The sequence below is a fragment of the Parasteatoda tepidariorum genome, chromosome 3 (assembly GCF_982258835.1).
Source record: "Parasteatoda tepidariorum strain Cologne lab strain chromosome 3, Ptep-v5.0, whole genome shotgun sequence".
Taxonomy (NCBI): domain Eukaryota; kingdom Metazoa; phylum Arthropoda; class Arachnida; order Araneae; family Theridiidae; genus Parasteatoda; species Parasteatoda tepidariorum.
The window spans coordinates 52,402,343-52,417,680 of record NC_141757.1 but is presented as its reverse complement, the minus strand read 5'-3'; the positions used below and the strand labels follow the sequence as shown (position 1 = coordinate 52,417,680).

At 27.9% G+C, this 15,338-nt stretch overlaps 1 protein-coding gene across 9 annotated transcripts in view; it reads left to right on the top strand.

Annotated features, from left to right (window-relative positions):
- Positions 1–15,338, top strand: part of LOC107453772 (ubiquitin carboxyl-terminal hydrolase 8) — a 32,894-nt gene that overhangs the window by 16,334 nt on the left and 1,222 nt on the right. For all 9 annotated transcript variants that reach the window (XM_016070715.5, XM_016070716.5, XM_071179488.2 and 6 more), the window contains 11 exons: positions 1,170–1,300; positions 4,688–4,853; positions 5,823–5,898; positions 7,178–7,299; positions 7,635–7,740; positions 9,678–9,782; positions 11,169–11,384; positions 12,656–12,798; positions 13,569–13,695; positions 13,780–13,810; positions 14,413–14,498. In XM_016070715.5, the coding sequence (XP_015926201.1) occupies positions 1,170–1,300; positions 4,688–4,853; positions 5,823–5,898; positions 7,178–7,299; positions 7,635–7,740; positions 9,678–9,782; positions 11,169–11,384; positions 12,656–12,798; positions 13,569–13,695; positions 13,780–13,810; positions 14,413–14,498 (1,309 nt within the window). The remainder of the gene's footprint in view (positions 1–1,169; positions 1,301–4,687; positions 4,854–5,822; positions 5,899–7,177; positions 7,300–7,634; positions 7,741–9,677; positions 9,783–11,168; positions 11,385–12,655; positions 12,799–13,568; positions 13,696–13,779; positions 13,811–14,412; positions 14,499–15,338) is intronic.

Below are 15,338 nucleotides of genomic sequence, written 5' to 3'. Positions count from 1 at the left end.
AATCATGAATTCAATTGCATTTCTTTGATTCACTAATTCCCTACTTGCAAAACCATCTGTTGAAAGATTTTTCAAATAAAAAGTGGAACATTATACGTGGAACGTGGCATGGGCTAATTTAAGCTTATTTTACTCAATGATAATCGATTTTAGAAATGACTTCTAATAATATTGCTAAGAAACAAAAGGCCAATGCAATTAATAAAATAGCAGAAGTAATTAAATTATGTAATAATAAAGTAGTTAAAGGATTGGATACAAAATTATTAAACTGAATATTAATCTTTACCCATGTCATTTTAACAACTACCTTTGCTACTAAAGTGGTTTGCTCTTACATGTTACCAGGGGTCTATCTAGGTTTTTCTGAGAGGTACCTATTTTGTAAAATTTTAAGACATAATTTGTGAAAAATTAAAAATTATGTTAAAAGATCAACACAAAATGGATTTTTGTTTCTTAAGGGATACAAAAATAACATTTTAAGAAAAAGTATTTTGTGTTTTCCTAAAGTTGAATTTGTGAAGGTTGCCGCTAAACGATAGTTATTTCGGCCTGGACAGACCCCTGGTTACAATTTACTTAACTCTCTCATTCAGTCCTCAAAAGTGAAAACTTATGATGGACAATTGATCTTTTTAATTTATCTTTTTGTAATGATAACGTGGGGATTAAGGCAATTTTGTTTATTAAATCAGAGCTCTCGTAAATCTGATTCTGTCAAAAATAAAGGCTATAATGCTTAAAAATGAACTGGAAAATATTTATTTTGCTTATCTTTCATTGTATTCATTTTTATTTGCCCTTTATTGGAAAGAAAATTAGTCTAATGATCTGTGTTTTGACATGGTAGTAAAATTTTGATTTAAAAAAATTACATCGTTGTAAATAAAAAAATGCGTTGTGGCACGTAAGGAAACTAATAACAATTATACTCACAATAAGGTATCAGATTTTACTGTAAAATATATTGCTTAAAAGATAATAGTGTATGCGTTGTAGCTTCAGTTTAAATTCAAAAAATACAACTCTATCACTTTTGATTTAATTTTATTGAATTGATTATATATTTAAATTGATTATTTATTAACTTTATCAGTGAATTTTTGATCTCCCAATATTCTTATTTTTTTGTGCTATTGTTAAAAAAAATGATTTATTTCATCTAGGTTAAGAGAAGAAAGGAAAATGAAAGAAGCAAAGAAAAAGCTTGAACCAAAACCTGATGCTGTACCAAGAAACACTGTTTCTGCAAATAGTGGTTTAAAAAGACCCCTTAATAATCATGATCAAAATGAAGGTTAGTTTGATTTATGTTATTATATATTTATGTATTTTTTATATAATAATAGTTCTGTAATAATTCTGCTGTCTTGAGAAAGAATGTAGTATCTACACTATCCTTGCTTATAGATTAATCTTTAGTTATTCTCCAATTCGAATGCCGTTGTTAACAAAAATCAATTCAAAGGTTGTTGTTTTTTTTGTCCCCAATTTCATTAATATGCTAGTAATTCAGATAAATGCTGTAAAAGTAAAACCATTCCTTGTACTACATATATATAGTCATTCTTTTTATGTGTGTAACAATAAATGTTTCGATTGTTGGTTGCTTTAGTTTTGTAAAGAAATTTAAAAATTGCAATATACGAACTAAAACACCCTGCAAAAAAAGAGAACAAAATGGGGAAAGAATTTAAAGAAGGCTTTGGCCCACTGAGTCTGTAAAAAAAAAAAGAATTTATTGAGTCAGTAAAGATAAAGAATATGCATTATTCCAGCCATCTTTTCATTGTTGCTAGTTCGATTGTCATGGCTTTCATTTCTGCTAAAAGAAAATATGTTAAGCTATCTGTGCAGGAACTATTTTTCAGAGTGGGAAAGGTATCTGGATAAAGCCATCAATTTTAAGCATATAACTTTGAATCAATGTAATAAATGAAGGGCTCAAAATTACCTCTATTAGCATGTGAAAATATGTCTGTATAACAGTTCACTTAAAATAGTAATTTAGTAAAATAATAAACAAGACTGTAAACCTACAAATATTTTATGTATTTAGTAGACAAAAAAAAAAAATAATAAGTTAATCTGTTCAGTGTTTTATTAAGGCATGTAAATAAAAAAAATCACACAACAGACTTCTTCTAAGGCACTACAACCAGTTATTGGCCAAGGTCGTCTCAGTGAGTTTACCCCATCTAGATCTATTCAATGCTATATTTTTCCATCTATTAATTCCCGAGTCCTTTAACCACTTCTCTATTCTATCTAACCATCTTGTTCTAGGTCTTCCTCTTTTTCTTTTCTCCTCGGGCATTTGGAAGGTTATTTTGTAAATAGGATTTTCATTGCTATATTGAAATACGTGTCCTAGCCATCTTATTTGAGAAACATTGATCAGTTTTACTGTTAGGTTCTTTGTATTTTGATTGTAATTCATAGTTGTAATGAATTCTTGAGGTTCCATTTTCCCTTACTGCACCAAAAAATTTTCTTAACATTTTTCATCATCAGTTTTTCTTCATCGGCTTTGTTAATAGCCCAACATTCAGTGCCATATAAAACTATTGGTCTCGCTAGTGTCTTGTACTACAGTATTTTTGTTTCACAACTTATATATTTAGATTTGAACTGGTTTCTCAATCCATGATAACATCTGATAGCCATGTTGATTCTATTTTTTATTTCAGTTTTTATGTCATTGTTATTATTTACTTTTATGCCTAAATATTTAAACTCATATTACTTGTTCAAACTCATATTCGTTAATTCTCAGCAGTTGTAGATTTGTGATTCTGTTTGTTATTGTTATTAAATTAGTTTTTTCATTCTTAACTGACAATCCTATGTTTTTTGCTCATGCCTCGAGTGCACAGAGAGCCTCTACTGTATCTGCCCTAGTTCTTCCCATGATATCGATATCGTCTGCAAATATAGTTGTACAATTAAACAAAAATTGTGTTCTGCATTGCATACCAGAGTCTCTAATTGCCTCCTTTAGTGCTAAATTAAACAGATATGTCAGAGGGTCTCCCTGTTACTTTCCTTTTTCAGTGTAGAAAGCATCAAATACTTCTGATCCCAACTTTGCATTTTACTCTATTAAGTCTTAGGAGGTCAACCAGTTTTTTAGGGAATCCCAACTCTGACATTGCCTGATACCAGTGTTGGGTTTTTGCCGTCAAAAACTGGTTTTTGACATGACAGTGGTAAAATCCATCAAAAATCTACTGTTTTCTTTAATTTATGGCATATAGCGGACAATATATTATCTTCACATAATTGCCTTTATAAATGAATGTTGTAAATGATTGCTATTGATTTTGCAACTATATACATGTATTCCTATAGAAGGATATACATTCATACAGAAATATTGAAACTCTAAAAGGATTTCCCAGGCTTTTTCATGTCTCATTTCTATGTAAAATATTGAAAGCAAAATTGATAAGAAAAGTTTATTTTATGAGGCTTTCCTTTTATGTGTACATGTGTTTCTCATAGCAAGATTTTAAGAATGAAAGTAATCAATCTTGACATTCTTCAGTAATGTAATACGCCAAACAAAATGATGCTTGGAAATGTTGAAAAATTTTTTTAGTATCCTAATATTTTACGTCAAATAGTATGTTTTGATGTATTCATGTTGGGAAAATGCAAGAATCTGTTCTAAATATTTTTTAACAACATTTTTTCTAATTTTATTGCCCAGAAATGAATTAATTTTAAATTATAAGCAGTTAAACTCAAATAAAAATACAGTTTTACCAAAACTATAGTTTTTTGACAAAGGTTTTTTTGACATGACGGTAAAAACCGGTTAAAACCGTCATGTGTCAAAAACTTGCCAACCCTGCCTGATACAATTTCACTCTATTGATGCTATCATAAGATGTTCAAAAGTCTGTAAAGAGGTAAAAGGTATCTATGTTGTGTTCTTTGATCGGTTGCTCATCTGCATTTTTTGAAATCCACACTATTTCCCAATTACTCTGCTAGTATAAGTAACAAGTCGTTCTGCCGGGATGTTTGTCAATGTCTTCTATGATGTCAAAGAGTTCAAGAGAGTAATTCCTCTATAGTCCTTACAGTCTAGCCTGTCTCCTATCTTGTGTATTAAACAGATGGAACAATCTTCCCATTCAATTGGCATTTTTTCCATTCTCTATGCACGTACTATAACATATCAGACTGATTGGTTAAAATCAAGAATAAGAACATGTTTGACAAAATCGAGATTAAGAGCACTTTTGCATGTTATGTAGGAAGGATCCTTAACTATATACTGTTTTCCAAAAGTTACAATTTGCCTCAACTTTTACATTAGATCCACAATGAATAACTAATATAGAATCATTAAATATTGAACATTATTTTTTCGTAAAAGTAGACTTAGTTGCATTTCTTTGACTGTATTCAGCAAGGATCTGTAAAACCTAAAATTTTGTGACCCACGTTAAAATTAATTATCTCTCTTTTGCTAATGAATAATATATAAATAAATTATCCGATGCTTCCTGCTAATGGGTTTTTCCAATTTTAATGATGTGACTCTCAACTGTAGCTTTTACAGCTATTCTTTCGATATTTTAAAAATATTTTTTTATTGATGACAAAACTAAAGTTTTTAATTTATGTCATTTTAATCCTTTCAATAATTTATATTGACTTCTTTCTGTTTTAGCTCCTAATTCTGAATACACTGTTCCTCTTTCAAGACAAAGCTCAACTGATAGTGGGAGTCGAGGCTTAGTACGCTCCCATTCTTCTCCAAATATTGCTCAGTTGGTAAATCAAGAAGAAAGTAGCGGACGGAAACTTCCTGCTTTTGATAGGAGTCTTAAACCGCCGTAATATATATATTTTGCTTTTTTTTTATAAATAAAATTAAGGGATGACGATTTTGCAATTTTATCATACAACTTTAAAACTTACAAAATTTCATTTCTTTTTATAGAAGAAAGAATAAACATGATAATGTTTTATTAAGTACTTATTGTTTCAGATGTTCTTTAAATGTCAGGTTACTCTACTCCCTTTCTTTTACTTTTTAAGTATCTAAGTAGATTTTTTTTTTCTGTACTAAAATCTATTTGTATTAACAATAATTTTAACTTGTATGTACTATGTTCTGTAAAATCCAATTTAATTACGCATGCAAATACTAAAAAATATTATTAGTGCCTGTATTTTTTCTAAACTTGAAAAATGACTGTGGAATAAAGGGGCCATCACCTGAACTGATGCTATTTTGAGGACCTTCAGAAACTGTACTCTTATGAAAGCGTAAGAAAATTGGAAAAATGCTGGGCAAAATATATCGAGCTAAAAGGAGATTTTGGTGTAAAATAAAATAAAAGTGAACCCAAAATTTTTTGTTTTTTTATCTTTTTCCAAAAACTGCATTTTATACAGTCAAGAAAAATAAAGAATTAATTAAAGCAAAATAAAATATTAAAAGCCAAAATAAAAAAGATAAATTAATGCAATACAAATTCTTAAAGTTTATAAAAACTGTTCATTATAGAAAGTAGCTACTTAATGTGATATAAATGCATTGAAAGCTGTGTTCACTGTATAGTTATTGTACATTGTAATTATAGCACATTCAACTTTATTTAAATTCCTCTTTAATAATTAGTTATAGTACTTAAAAAATTAAATTTCAATGCAAGTATTAATTTTATATTGCAAACCTATTTAAAAAAATCCTATATTAACTTATTTGTAATTCAAAAAATTGTCATCCCTCAAATTATAATTTTATTGTTGAAATTTAATTTTATCACATTTTAAGTATTTTAATATCACTATTTTAGACCAATTTCCCCTTACTCGTCAGATTTAAGCAGAGCTAGGTTAAGAAACTTGAATCCTGTCTATGGAAATTGTCCAGTAAGTTTTATTTTGTCTTTAAACTTCTACTATATATGTGTTTTTTTCTCTTTTGTCATAGTTATATTGTTAATAGTAGAATAGGAATAATTTAAATTAATCACACTTTAAAATAAAAAGAGCTTGAGGCAGTATGGTAATAAACTACACTCTTTGAAGATGGCAATTTTACAATTTTCTGTAATTTCCATTTGATGACATTACAATAAACAAAAACTTGTTACAAAATAAACTTGATAGCCCGATGCCTGATCATCTGACAAATTCTAAAATCCTTTTTTTATGCATACAGTCACGTTTCCCTGATTCAGTGGTGATTGTATTCTGGCTGTATCTCGGAATTCTGGTGGGTTTTTTATTATCCTTCCTGGTTCAAAAAATCGGAACAAGGCATATGATTTTTCTAGGAATATCGGGAAATTCCGCTTTTGTCAAGATTCTGGGACAAGACTAGGTTCTTGGACTTTCGCTAATCAAAAAGTTATCCGACAAAATTTTCCCGGGATTTCTCAATCTAATATTCAAAGTTTTGCTGATTCCCGCTACCAAGACGCTGACATACATATGATTGCTCTGGAAATGGAAAGAAATCCACCAATTGATTATTTTGGTTTGGCGGATTTTCACCATTTTGAATTTTTGAAATTGCACTGGAATTCGCTAATATCGCTTTTCCGCTTTGAATTTCAAACATCGATTTTCGTATTTATCTAATTTAAATTATATGTTACGGTTTGTTTTCATATGGTTTAAAAATCCAACATCTCGATTCTTGTAACTAAGATTTTTCTTAAATTAATTAAGATAAAGGTGTGATATTTATCATTGATGGAAAATTAAGTTTTAAATATTAAAAAAAATTATGTTCAATACAAAACATGTATGGTATACAAATTGATATCGATTTTTTGCACATAAGATCGGCAGGGTTTTTCACTTCGTGTCACATTATTCACTCCTGCTGATTACTGTTGTACTGATTAATCGGAAATTCGGCTTCTAGAAAGCGACAATAGCCCCAATTTATATTGATCAATTTTAATTTAACCACGGTTTCCTCGATTTAACCACGTATGTCTGTTCCAGAGAGTGTCAGATAATTGGGATTCTTCTGTAGCTACAAGGTCATCATCCTTTTTTCCTTAAAAATCATTTTTAAAAAGCCTCCTTAACAATTATCATTGTATTGCCTCAAACCATCATGTGTGTAAATATTTTCAAATGAAATGTACTTAATCGTTGTATCTAACTCAAAATATTCATATTTCCCTTTTTTTAGGCTACTGGCTTGCGAAATTTAGGCAATACTTGTTTCATGAATTCTGTCATTCAGTGTTTGGCAAATACTCTTCCTCTTGTAGACTACTTTATATCAAATCAGTATCTTGATGACATTGTTAAGTTAGTATATTCCTAATTTTTTATTCCATTTAATTTAATGACTTAATTTGTTTTACATAATAACATGCTAGTAAATTTACAAAGAGTGATATTATTAAATCTTGCTTACAGAAATTTTCTTATTAATGCTTTAACATAATGGTAAATTTTTTGACAACAAATTTTAAAATACTTTTACAAACTAATTTTTTCTTATTATTTCATTTATTAATTCATAGCATAAAAAATATCATTCATTTTCTATATTTGTTTAAACTAAAATTAAAGTTGTTAAAAATTGTAATTTATGTTTTTATGTTTGATCTATAAAAAAAATATTTTATTTTTTTCTGTAGAGACAGCAGGCAAAGCATGAGCGGAGAAGTCGCAGAAGAATTTGCAATAGTGTTGAAAAGTCTGTGGATGGGACAGTATAAATCTTTTTCTCCCAAAGATTTTAAAGTAACTAAATTCTAAAAGATTTTTATCTCTATTTCTTCCAGGAAAACACCTTTACGAAATATTAATGTTTAAAATATGAAGTTTTTGCATTATGTAAGAAAAAAAAAGATTTCAAACCGATTCCTAAAATTTTTGTTTAAAAAACAAAATTTTTCAAAATATTATTTAACATTTAGTAAAGTCAAAATATCATTAATATTAGTATATTAATTCTAGAATTTAGTTCACTCTTTTTACTGAATTTAAAATTATTAATATCATATTGATTAACTGCCTATGTAATTAATAATTTAATGCAATATGTTTGGTGATTTAATTTTGTTTTCTCAATTTTTGTTTTGAATCGGGTAGGAAAGTGATGTTTGTAGAGAAACAAAAAAAAATTTTTATTATTATTTAATTTTCCAGCTTAAAATTTTATGGGTAGGAGCAAACCATTTTATCTCCATGATTTTTACGCTTGAAAGAAAATTTTTTGTACATATTTACTCAACACTTTGTTTTATTCTGAATGATGTTTGTGTTACATAATAGGAAAAAAAAGTTCACTTTGGCTAGATACAGTTTAGTGTCTCATATTAGTCACTCAATGTTGCAGATACTAAAATGCTACTGAACTAAAAATTTGTTTCATCTACTAAATTAAAAAGCTTAACACCTTAATAACTTTTCATCTATTGACCGGATAGTCACGTACTAGTATGCAATGTCACTTACCAGTATTTTCACTTAAAATCATCTTTGAATAAATGAGCTTTTTATCTATGTGCAATTTCACTTTATTATTCTGTCAAATAGTTCCAGCAAAGTCATGAATTACTCAGAGAAGAGAATTAAGATTCAGGGACCCCTTCCCTTCAGGCAAAAAAAGAGATTATACTTTCTCCTACAGAGAATTGCAGGGGAGCTATCCCCTCTGCAGAGGATCAAAATTGCGATGGCATGTCTTCGGATCATCCTCAAGGATGTTTCCCATACCCATGCCAATAACCCAATGTGCAGATCTAGTTCATCGTTTATAAAGTACCTACCTACAGAGAATCATGTGAATGCAATTTGTTTATTTATACATTATTATAAGTAACAAAAGAATATTTTGGAATACTTTTTGTTTCAACATAATGTGCTTCATAAAACTTAGTTACTAGTTAAAAACTTTGATGTTGTAACTTTAGTTTAATTTCTTTCCATAGTTTTGGTTTGTTCTATGTTCAAATTTTAAAACTCCTTCCTGACTTAAAATTTGAATTTTGGTAACAAAGTTTGATAAAGCATATTTTACAGGAAAGAAAGAAAAAAAAGAATATTCAAAATTATTTACTAGTTATTTAATGAGCAAGAAAAGTCTGTTCATATAAAACTCTATTGGTTAATATATGTAAAGTAGAGTTTTTCTGTACTAATCCAAACTTTTGGTCTTTCTTTTGCCTTAAATATTGGGACTATATTTTCTAGTAAATAACTACCCCTCACATTTTGAGGGTCAAGAATCCATTTAAAAGGTAATTTTGTCCAGAAAAGTATATTTTTGTGTATTATTTCACAATATTGTCTGCACCAATTAAGTAGTATATTTGAAGTTAGCCTCTTAAACCATTGAGACAACTTTCTAGAGCATGAAAATTCAATCTTTGAATCATAAGTTAGTAAAGTGTTTGGTTCTGTGCATTTTTAATAATTATGTTACTGTGATTAAATACAATTATGCTGTAATTTTACATCTGAGTTACTTGGATGTTAGTTGGTAACTACATCATTGAATCTTAAGTTTTTTCTAAAATTAAATGTGAAAAACACTTTTTTGTGTTTAAATTTGTAAAAAAAGAAAAAGTTCATTTTGCTATCTTTTATTTCATTTCCCATATCATTAGGTGTTTGCATATTGACTACTCTATGTGAAACATTTATTAAATAACCTTTTTTTTATTTATTTGCAGAATACTGTTAGTAAATGCCTCTCTGTATGTATTGGAAATGAACAGCAGGATTCCCATGAATTCTTTGTTGTATTAATGGAAAAGCTCCATGCTGATTTAAATAGAGTAAGTTGGTAGTTTTTTTCCTCTTATTTTTTAAAAGTTAGCTGTCTAGTTTTCTTTTCTCTTATGGTAGTCATCAATCATTTCTTGATTAGATTATATTAAATATATTTCTTCATTGACAATAAAAGTTTTTTTTATTTTATTGTAACTATTGCATGACTATTTTTATAATTTAAGTTGTCATTTAATTTTCATTAGTGTTGCAAGTTTGTCGTTGCGCAAATTTCAGCAATGATTTATGACAAATATTAATGTATTTTTTCAAGTTTTTTTTTTTCAGAAACTGTTAAAAAATTTAGTGAAGTATGAGTTTTTTTAAATTGAACGCTTACATTTTAATGACAACTTGACAGTACTTTTCTAAAGCTATCTTTTTTATATGTTTTTACTTTATTGGTCTTTAAGTGCATTTATTGATTTATTTTTTCTGTATCAGTTTTCTCCCAAAATTTCTTTTGAATTTGGGTCTTGACAAACTTGTAACCCTAAGTATTATTATAAAACTATGGCATCTGATATTTTTTTTAAAAAAATGATCATATAATTATTAATATGAGACATTTAGAGTAAAAACATTTAAATTTTTTCATATTTTTAAAACAAATATATATAAATTGAAATTATTAGGGCATCCCTAAAAGATTTTTTTCCCAATTTTTTTAGATCTGCATATTTTTAATGATATTTATGTTTGTATCATTTTAAATTCTAAACATTTACCCCTTTTCCTATTGAGTCATTAAACCAACTGATACATTTTCATTCTTGCTGTGATAATTTTTTGTGTGCCCACCATGTCATACCAACTGCATGCCATGTCCAGCTAAAACACCTCCTGGGAGAGGTTCTTTCAAATTAGGAGCTGGTAGTCATCACTAGGTCTTAAATCCAGACTATAGAATGCGTGTGTAATGTTACATTGAAAATATTACAGAAGATTGGTAAGCAACAAATGTAAAAGGCTGCTTCTCCTTTTACTTAGCATTCTTCTAATACAGTTTTAATTTCATCTCATAGGCTTATCAGTACTTACTATTTCGTTGCACCTATTGTAGTTACGAGAATAAAATTCTGTATACTCTGTTATTATTTGATTCTCATCCAAAGGCAAAATTTCAACACTTTCTCAAAGACAATGGCAGAGAGCTGGTATGATATAGGTTTACCAAACTGCTTCATCTTCAAAATTGCATAAACCAATTTGGCAATTATATAAAAATAGGCAAATGTTCAACTCTTAAAATGATGTAAATATTAAATAAAATAAATGTTTGTTTTTTGTATTTCTTATTTGTTTTATTTAATCCAACCCCTATTTTTAGGGCTACCTTTGTGTTTCAAATAAGAATAAAAAGTTATAACTATTTTTGTTTGTTTGCTTTATAGAGAACAGTAAAGAATATACCAAAATTAGATCCTAGTCATGATGAAGGTGCATTTTGGCAACATCATAAGAGCTATAACGACTCTAAAGTATCTGAAAGCTTTGAAGGCCTTTTGAAATCTACACTCAGATGCTTAACCTGTCAGAAAACATCAGATAGCTTTGAAGTCTTCTCTTGCCTTTCTCTTCCAATATTAAACTCCAGGTGTTCATTAAGAGTAAGAACATTCATTCGTGTTTAAATTTTTTGAATTTAACATTAGAAAGACAGAAATGCAGGTCTTTTTGTTGTTCAGTAATTCTAAAAGTTATTCACCTGAAGTGTTGCAATTGTATGGCTTTTCGTCGTATGATTTTATTGAATACTTATTTAATCCTATAAATTTTAACCTAATAGGAACATAAATATTGAAAGTCTGGTATGACAACAAGGGCCAGAGGGGCCCTGAGGTATTTTGCAATACTAATTTTCAAGTAGAAGAGAATTTTCAGCAATGATAGAAATTTATTACGAGTGTGCCTTACATTTTCTATTTCAGATCTAAAAAAAAATCTTATTTTTTATTTTATTTGAAAAATGCAGTTTCTAAAACGTCTATTTTATTACTTTCCTTTAAGTTTTTTGTTTGTTAGTTTACATTTGTCTAAATTTGAATTGACAACTGTTCAATAATCTGCTTATATTAACCAAGAAATGGTTGAAACTTTTATTTTTACCCGGCATAGAGCTGTCACAGCTTAAAGTGCGTAATTATGAAAGCAGATGATGCTTAAAATGTGCCTTTACGAAAATTACTACCATTATATTAAATTTATAGCACCTGTGGCAACCTTTTAAAAAACAACTGTTGACTTTTAATATCTTTTTTTATAATTAAAAAAAGACCAATTTAATCAAATGTACCACACGTGACTTAAGCAAACGAACAACATTACATTACAAATTTATTTGGATTCCTTATATAATACTCCTTGAATACTCCTTCCTTGAATAATATTCATAAAATAAGTTTAAAAAAATGGCAAAAGATTCTGCATCTATTTTCTTAAATGCGCATTTTGAGCTGCATCCATTTTGAGCCGTGTCCAAATTTAAAAATCTGGTTAATGAATCTTGCTCAATAATTTAACTTCAAATATACTAGCTAGTGTAAAAATGATCTGAGTTTTAAATTCTGCATGTAGCAGTCTGGAAACAAATGAAACTAGCAAATTTTATAAGAATTTGAGTGCCAATTAAAAGACTCAAAATTTTAATTGAAATCCAGATACATAAGCAAGTTAAGTAAAAACGACAATATACTGCTGGCTATCTACTCGAAACACTAATCATTAGGCAGAGTTACCAATTAAAGTGGAATTTATTGCACACTCATTCTTATTAATATAATTATAATAAATTAAAGTTTTTGAACTTCTTTTGTAATTTACTTGTGTATATTTGAAAATACATATGTATTAAAGCTTATTATAGTACATTTTTTATTAGGATTGTTTTAAACATTTTCTTAAATCTGAAAAAATATCTGGGGAGGCTGCATGGGAATGCCCTAGATGCAAACAAAAGAAAGAAGCTGAAAAAAGACTGCAAATTTGTCGACTGCCTGAGATTTTAGCCATACAATTAAAAAGGTATTTTGATTGCTTATGCTTTTTAACATTCTTAATGCATTGAAACTTTATTTTCATTATCTTACTGTATTTCCCATATTAATAATGTAATTAAGATTCTAAGTTTGCAGTGACACTTGCAAGGAGGTAATACTTTCTACAGGGTTGAAGTATTACCTCAAAGAAAAAATTTCCCTGTACATATTATACACAATATATTAAGAGGAAATACACAATCGCTGTGCTCCTGTGTAAGCTATATTGGTCTAACTATGCTAGTTTTAATTGTAGGAAAAACTTTGAAAAAAAAGGAAGAGCTGAACATAGAATTTAAAACAAATTTTGCTATATGTAAATGAAATAGTTTAGTATAGCTGAAATATTATCCTTAAATATCCAATAGATTGCCCTTTGAGTGGTCATCATTTTTTAAAAGATAAAATAAGGAAAAATTTCCCTGTATTTATCTAGTTTGTAAAGAGAAATTAAAAATTCCATGTTATTGTAGGTGATTTTTTAAATTTCTGTTATTTTCCAGGCTTTTCCTGTAGAGTGGCAACTTTGTTTGTTTATATCAAAATATTTGTTTTTCATCACCACGATAAATAATTTTTAGTACTTTTTATCACTTTATATATGTGAATAGAATGGCTGCTTTAACTCAGATGAATTTTTCCCCTTTAAGTTGAATATGATTTTCACTTTGCCTCATTTCTGATTTTAAATTTTTATCCTAATTAATTTATTTTAAAATGAATCAATTTTCAGAAAGTTTTATTTTTTTTAAATAGATTTTCTTATGAAGGTCTCTGGCGAAGAAAGCTGCAAACACATGTAGACTTTGATATTTCATTTGAGGTGCCTTATGAGAGGAATGGAGAAGAACACTATCAAAAATATACATTATATGGCATTGTGGTAAGTTTTATTACTAGTGTGGTGTTATTATTATATAGCTATTATTTTATGACATATCTACAATATAACTTCTTTCTATTTTAGAATCATTATGGAACTTTGGAAGGTGGCCATTGTAAGTACATTTTTTTAATGTTAAACTTATATTTGAAAAGCTCTTTGATTAAATTTACTATACATTTAAGATTTATTAACTTATCTGCTGTTATTAAGTCAAAGTTTTAAAAAATCTTTTTAAATGTATAAAAATACAAGACATTTTAACGTCATGATTCCACTAAATTATTCTTGTAATTTTCAACTACTAAATATTTGAATATTATAAGTTGTGTTATAAATACATAAACTTATCATTGCCCTGAAAGTTTTTACACTTCATGTTTTAAAACAGTGGTTTTAAAAGCCCATTTTAATAATTTAAAATGCATATAACTATATTACTTATAAAAAAAAAAACTTCCTTGGCTGCAAAAATGTGCAAATGGAAAATAAAAGGCATCCATTCTTAAGACTTGCCAGGCATTAACGATGTAGTTAGGAATCTCTGCTTTTAAATATGTATTAGTTTTACTTTGGCATATTATATCAATATAGAAATCAAAAGCAATCAGACAATAAAATTTTTGTTAGTTGAGATTCATTGATTTATTTACTCCCCTAATAGGAAAATGCTACTTATAATGTATAAATCATATCTTTTTTATTTTCTTCTCACAGACATAGCTTTTTGCAATGCTCAAACTAACAAATGGTTCAGATATGACGATCATGAGGTTTCTGAAATCAGTTCCTCAGACATTAAGGTAATGTATTTCATTTATTTTTATAAGAATTAGTTTAATTAAATAGAAATATTATTTAAATAAATCATTTAAATAAGTATTCTTTTCACAGACCTAATTGTTCATTGCCAATTTATTTTTCTTACAAGAATAGTCTGTATATTACTATTAATTCTAAAATGCTCTTTGTGTCTTATTTTGGATGTGTATTGGACTACTTTAACTTTCAAATTGAATGATCTAATTATTCAAAATGACTAGTTAGCCCATAATGATTTTTTTTATATTTAGTCGTTGTAATCTGAAGAATTAATTTTTATTAATTGATAATTTTTCACTGTGATAATGTTAATAGTTATTAAATCAAGAATCAAATTAAATTTTATACAATTATAGAAAAATAGATAGAATAAATAAAATTATATCAAGTATTAAATGCATAAATCTAGTTCATTTAACTTTCCAGTGTTTCAGCGAAACTGAAATAAATCACTTTTATGCATTGTGACAGCATACGGTTTTTGTAAAACAATTAAAATGATTCTTGATCCAAATTAAGCTACACGAAAAGAAAAAGCATAATATATTCTAAAAAATTAGTTTTAAAATCAATTAAACAACAGAGCCGTTCCTAGTCAATAGCGATACGTTTTTTTGCAGCAACAAGAACAAAACTATAAAAGAGTTACAAAGGATGTTCTGTAGTAACTGGCCTACATATATATTAATAGAATTCTTGAACAATGTTAATTCACTCAGAAAAATGCAGGAATGAAACACCTAAACCAATTTTATTGGTCGTTTAAACTAGGAAAGATATATAATAACCTTTCAACAGAATTTTCTGAAGAGCAAACAGGT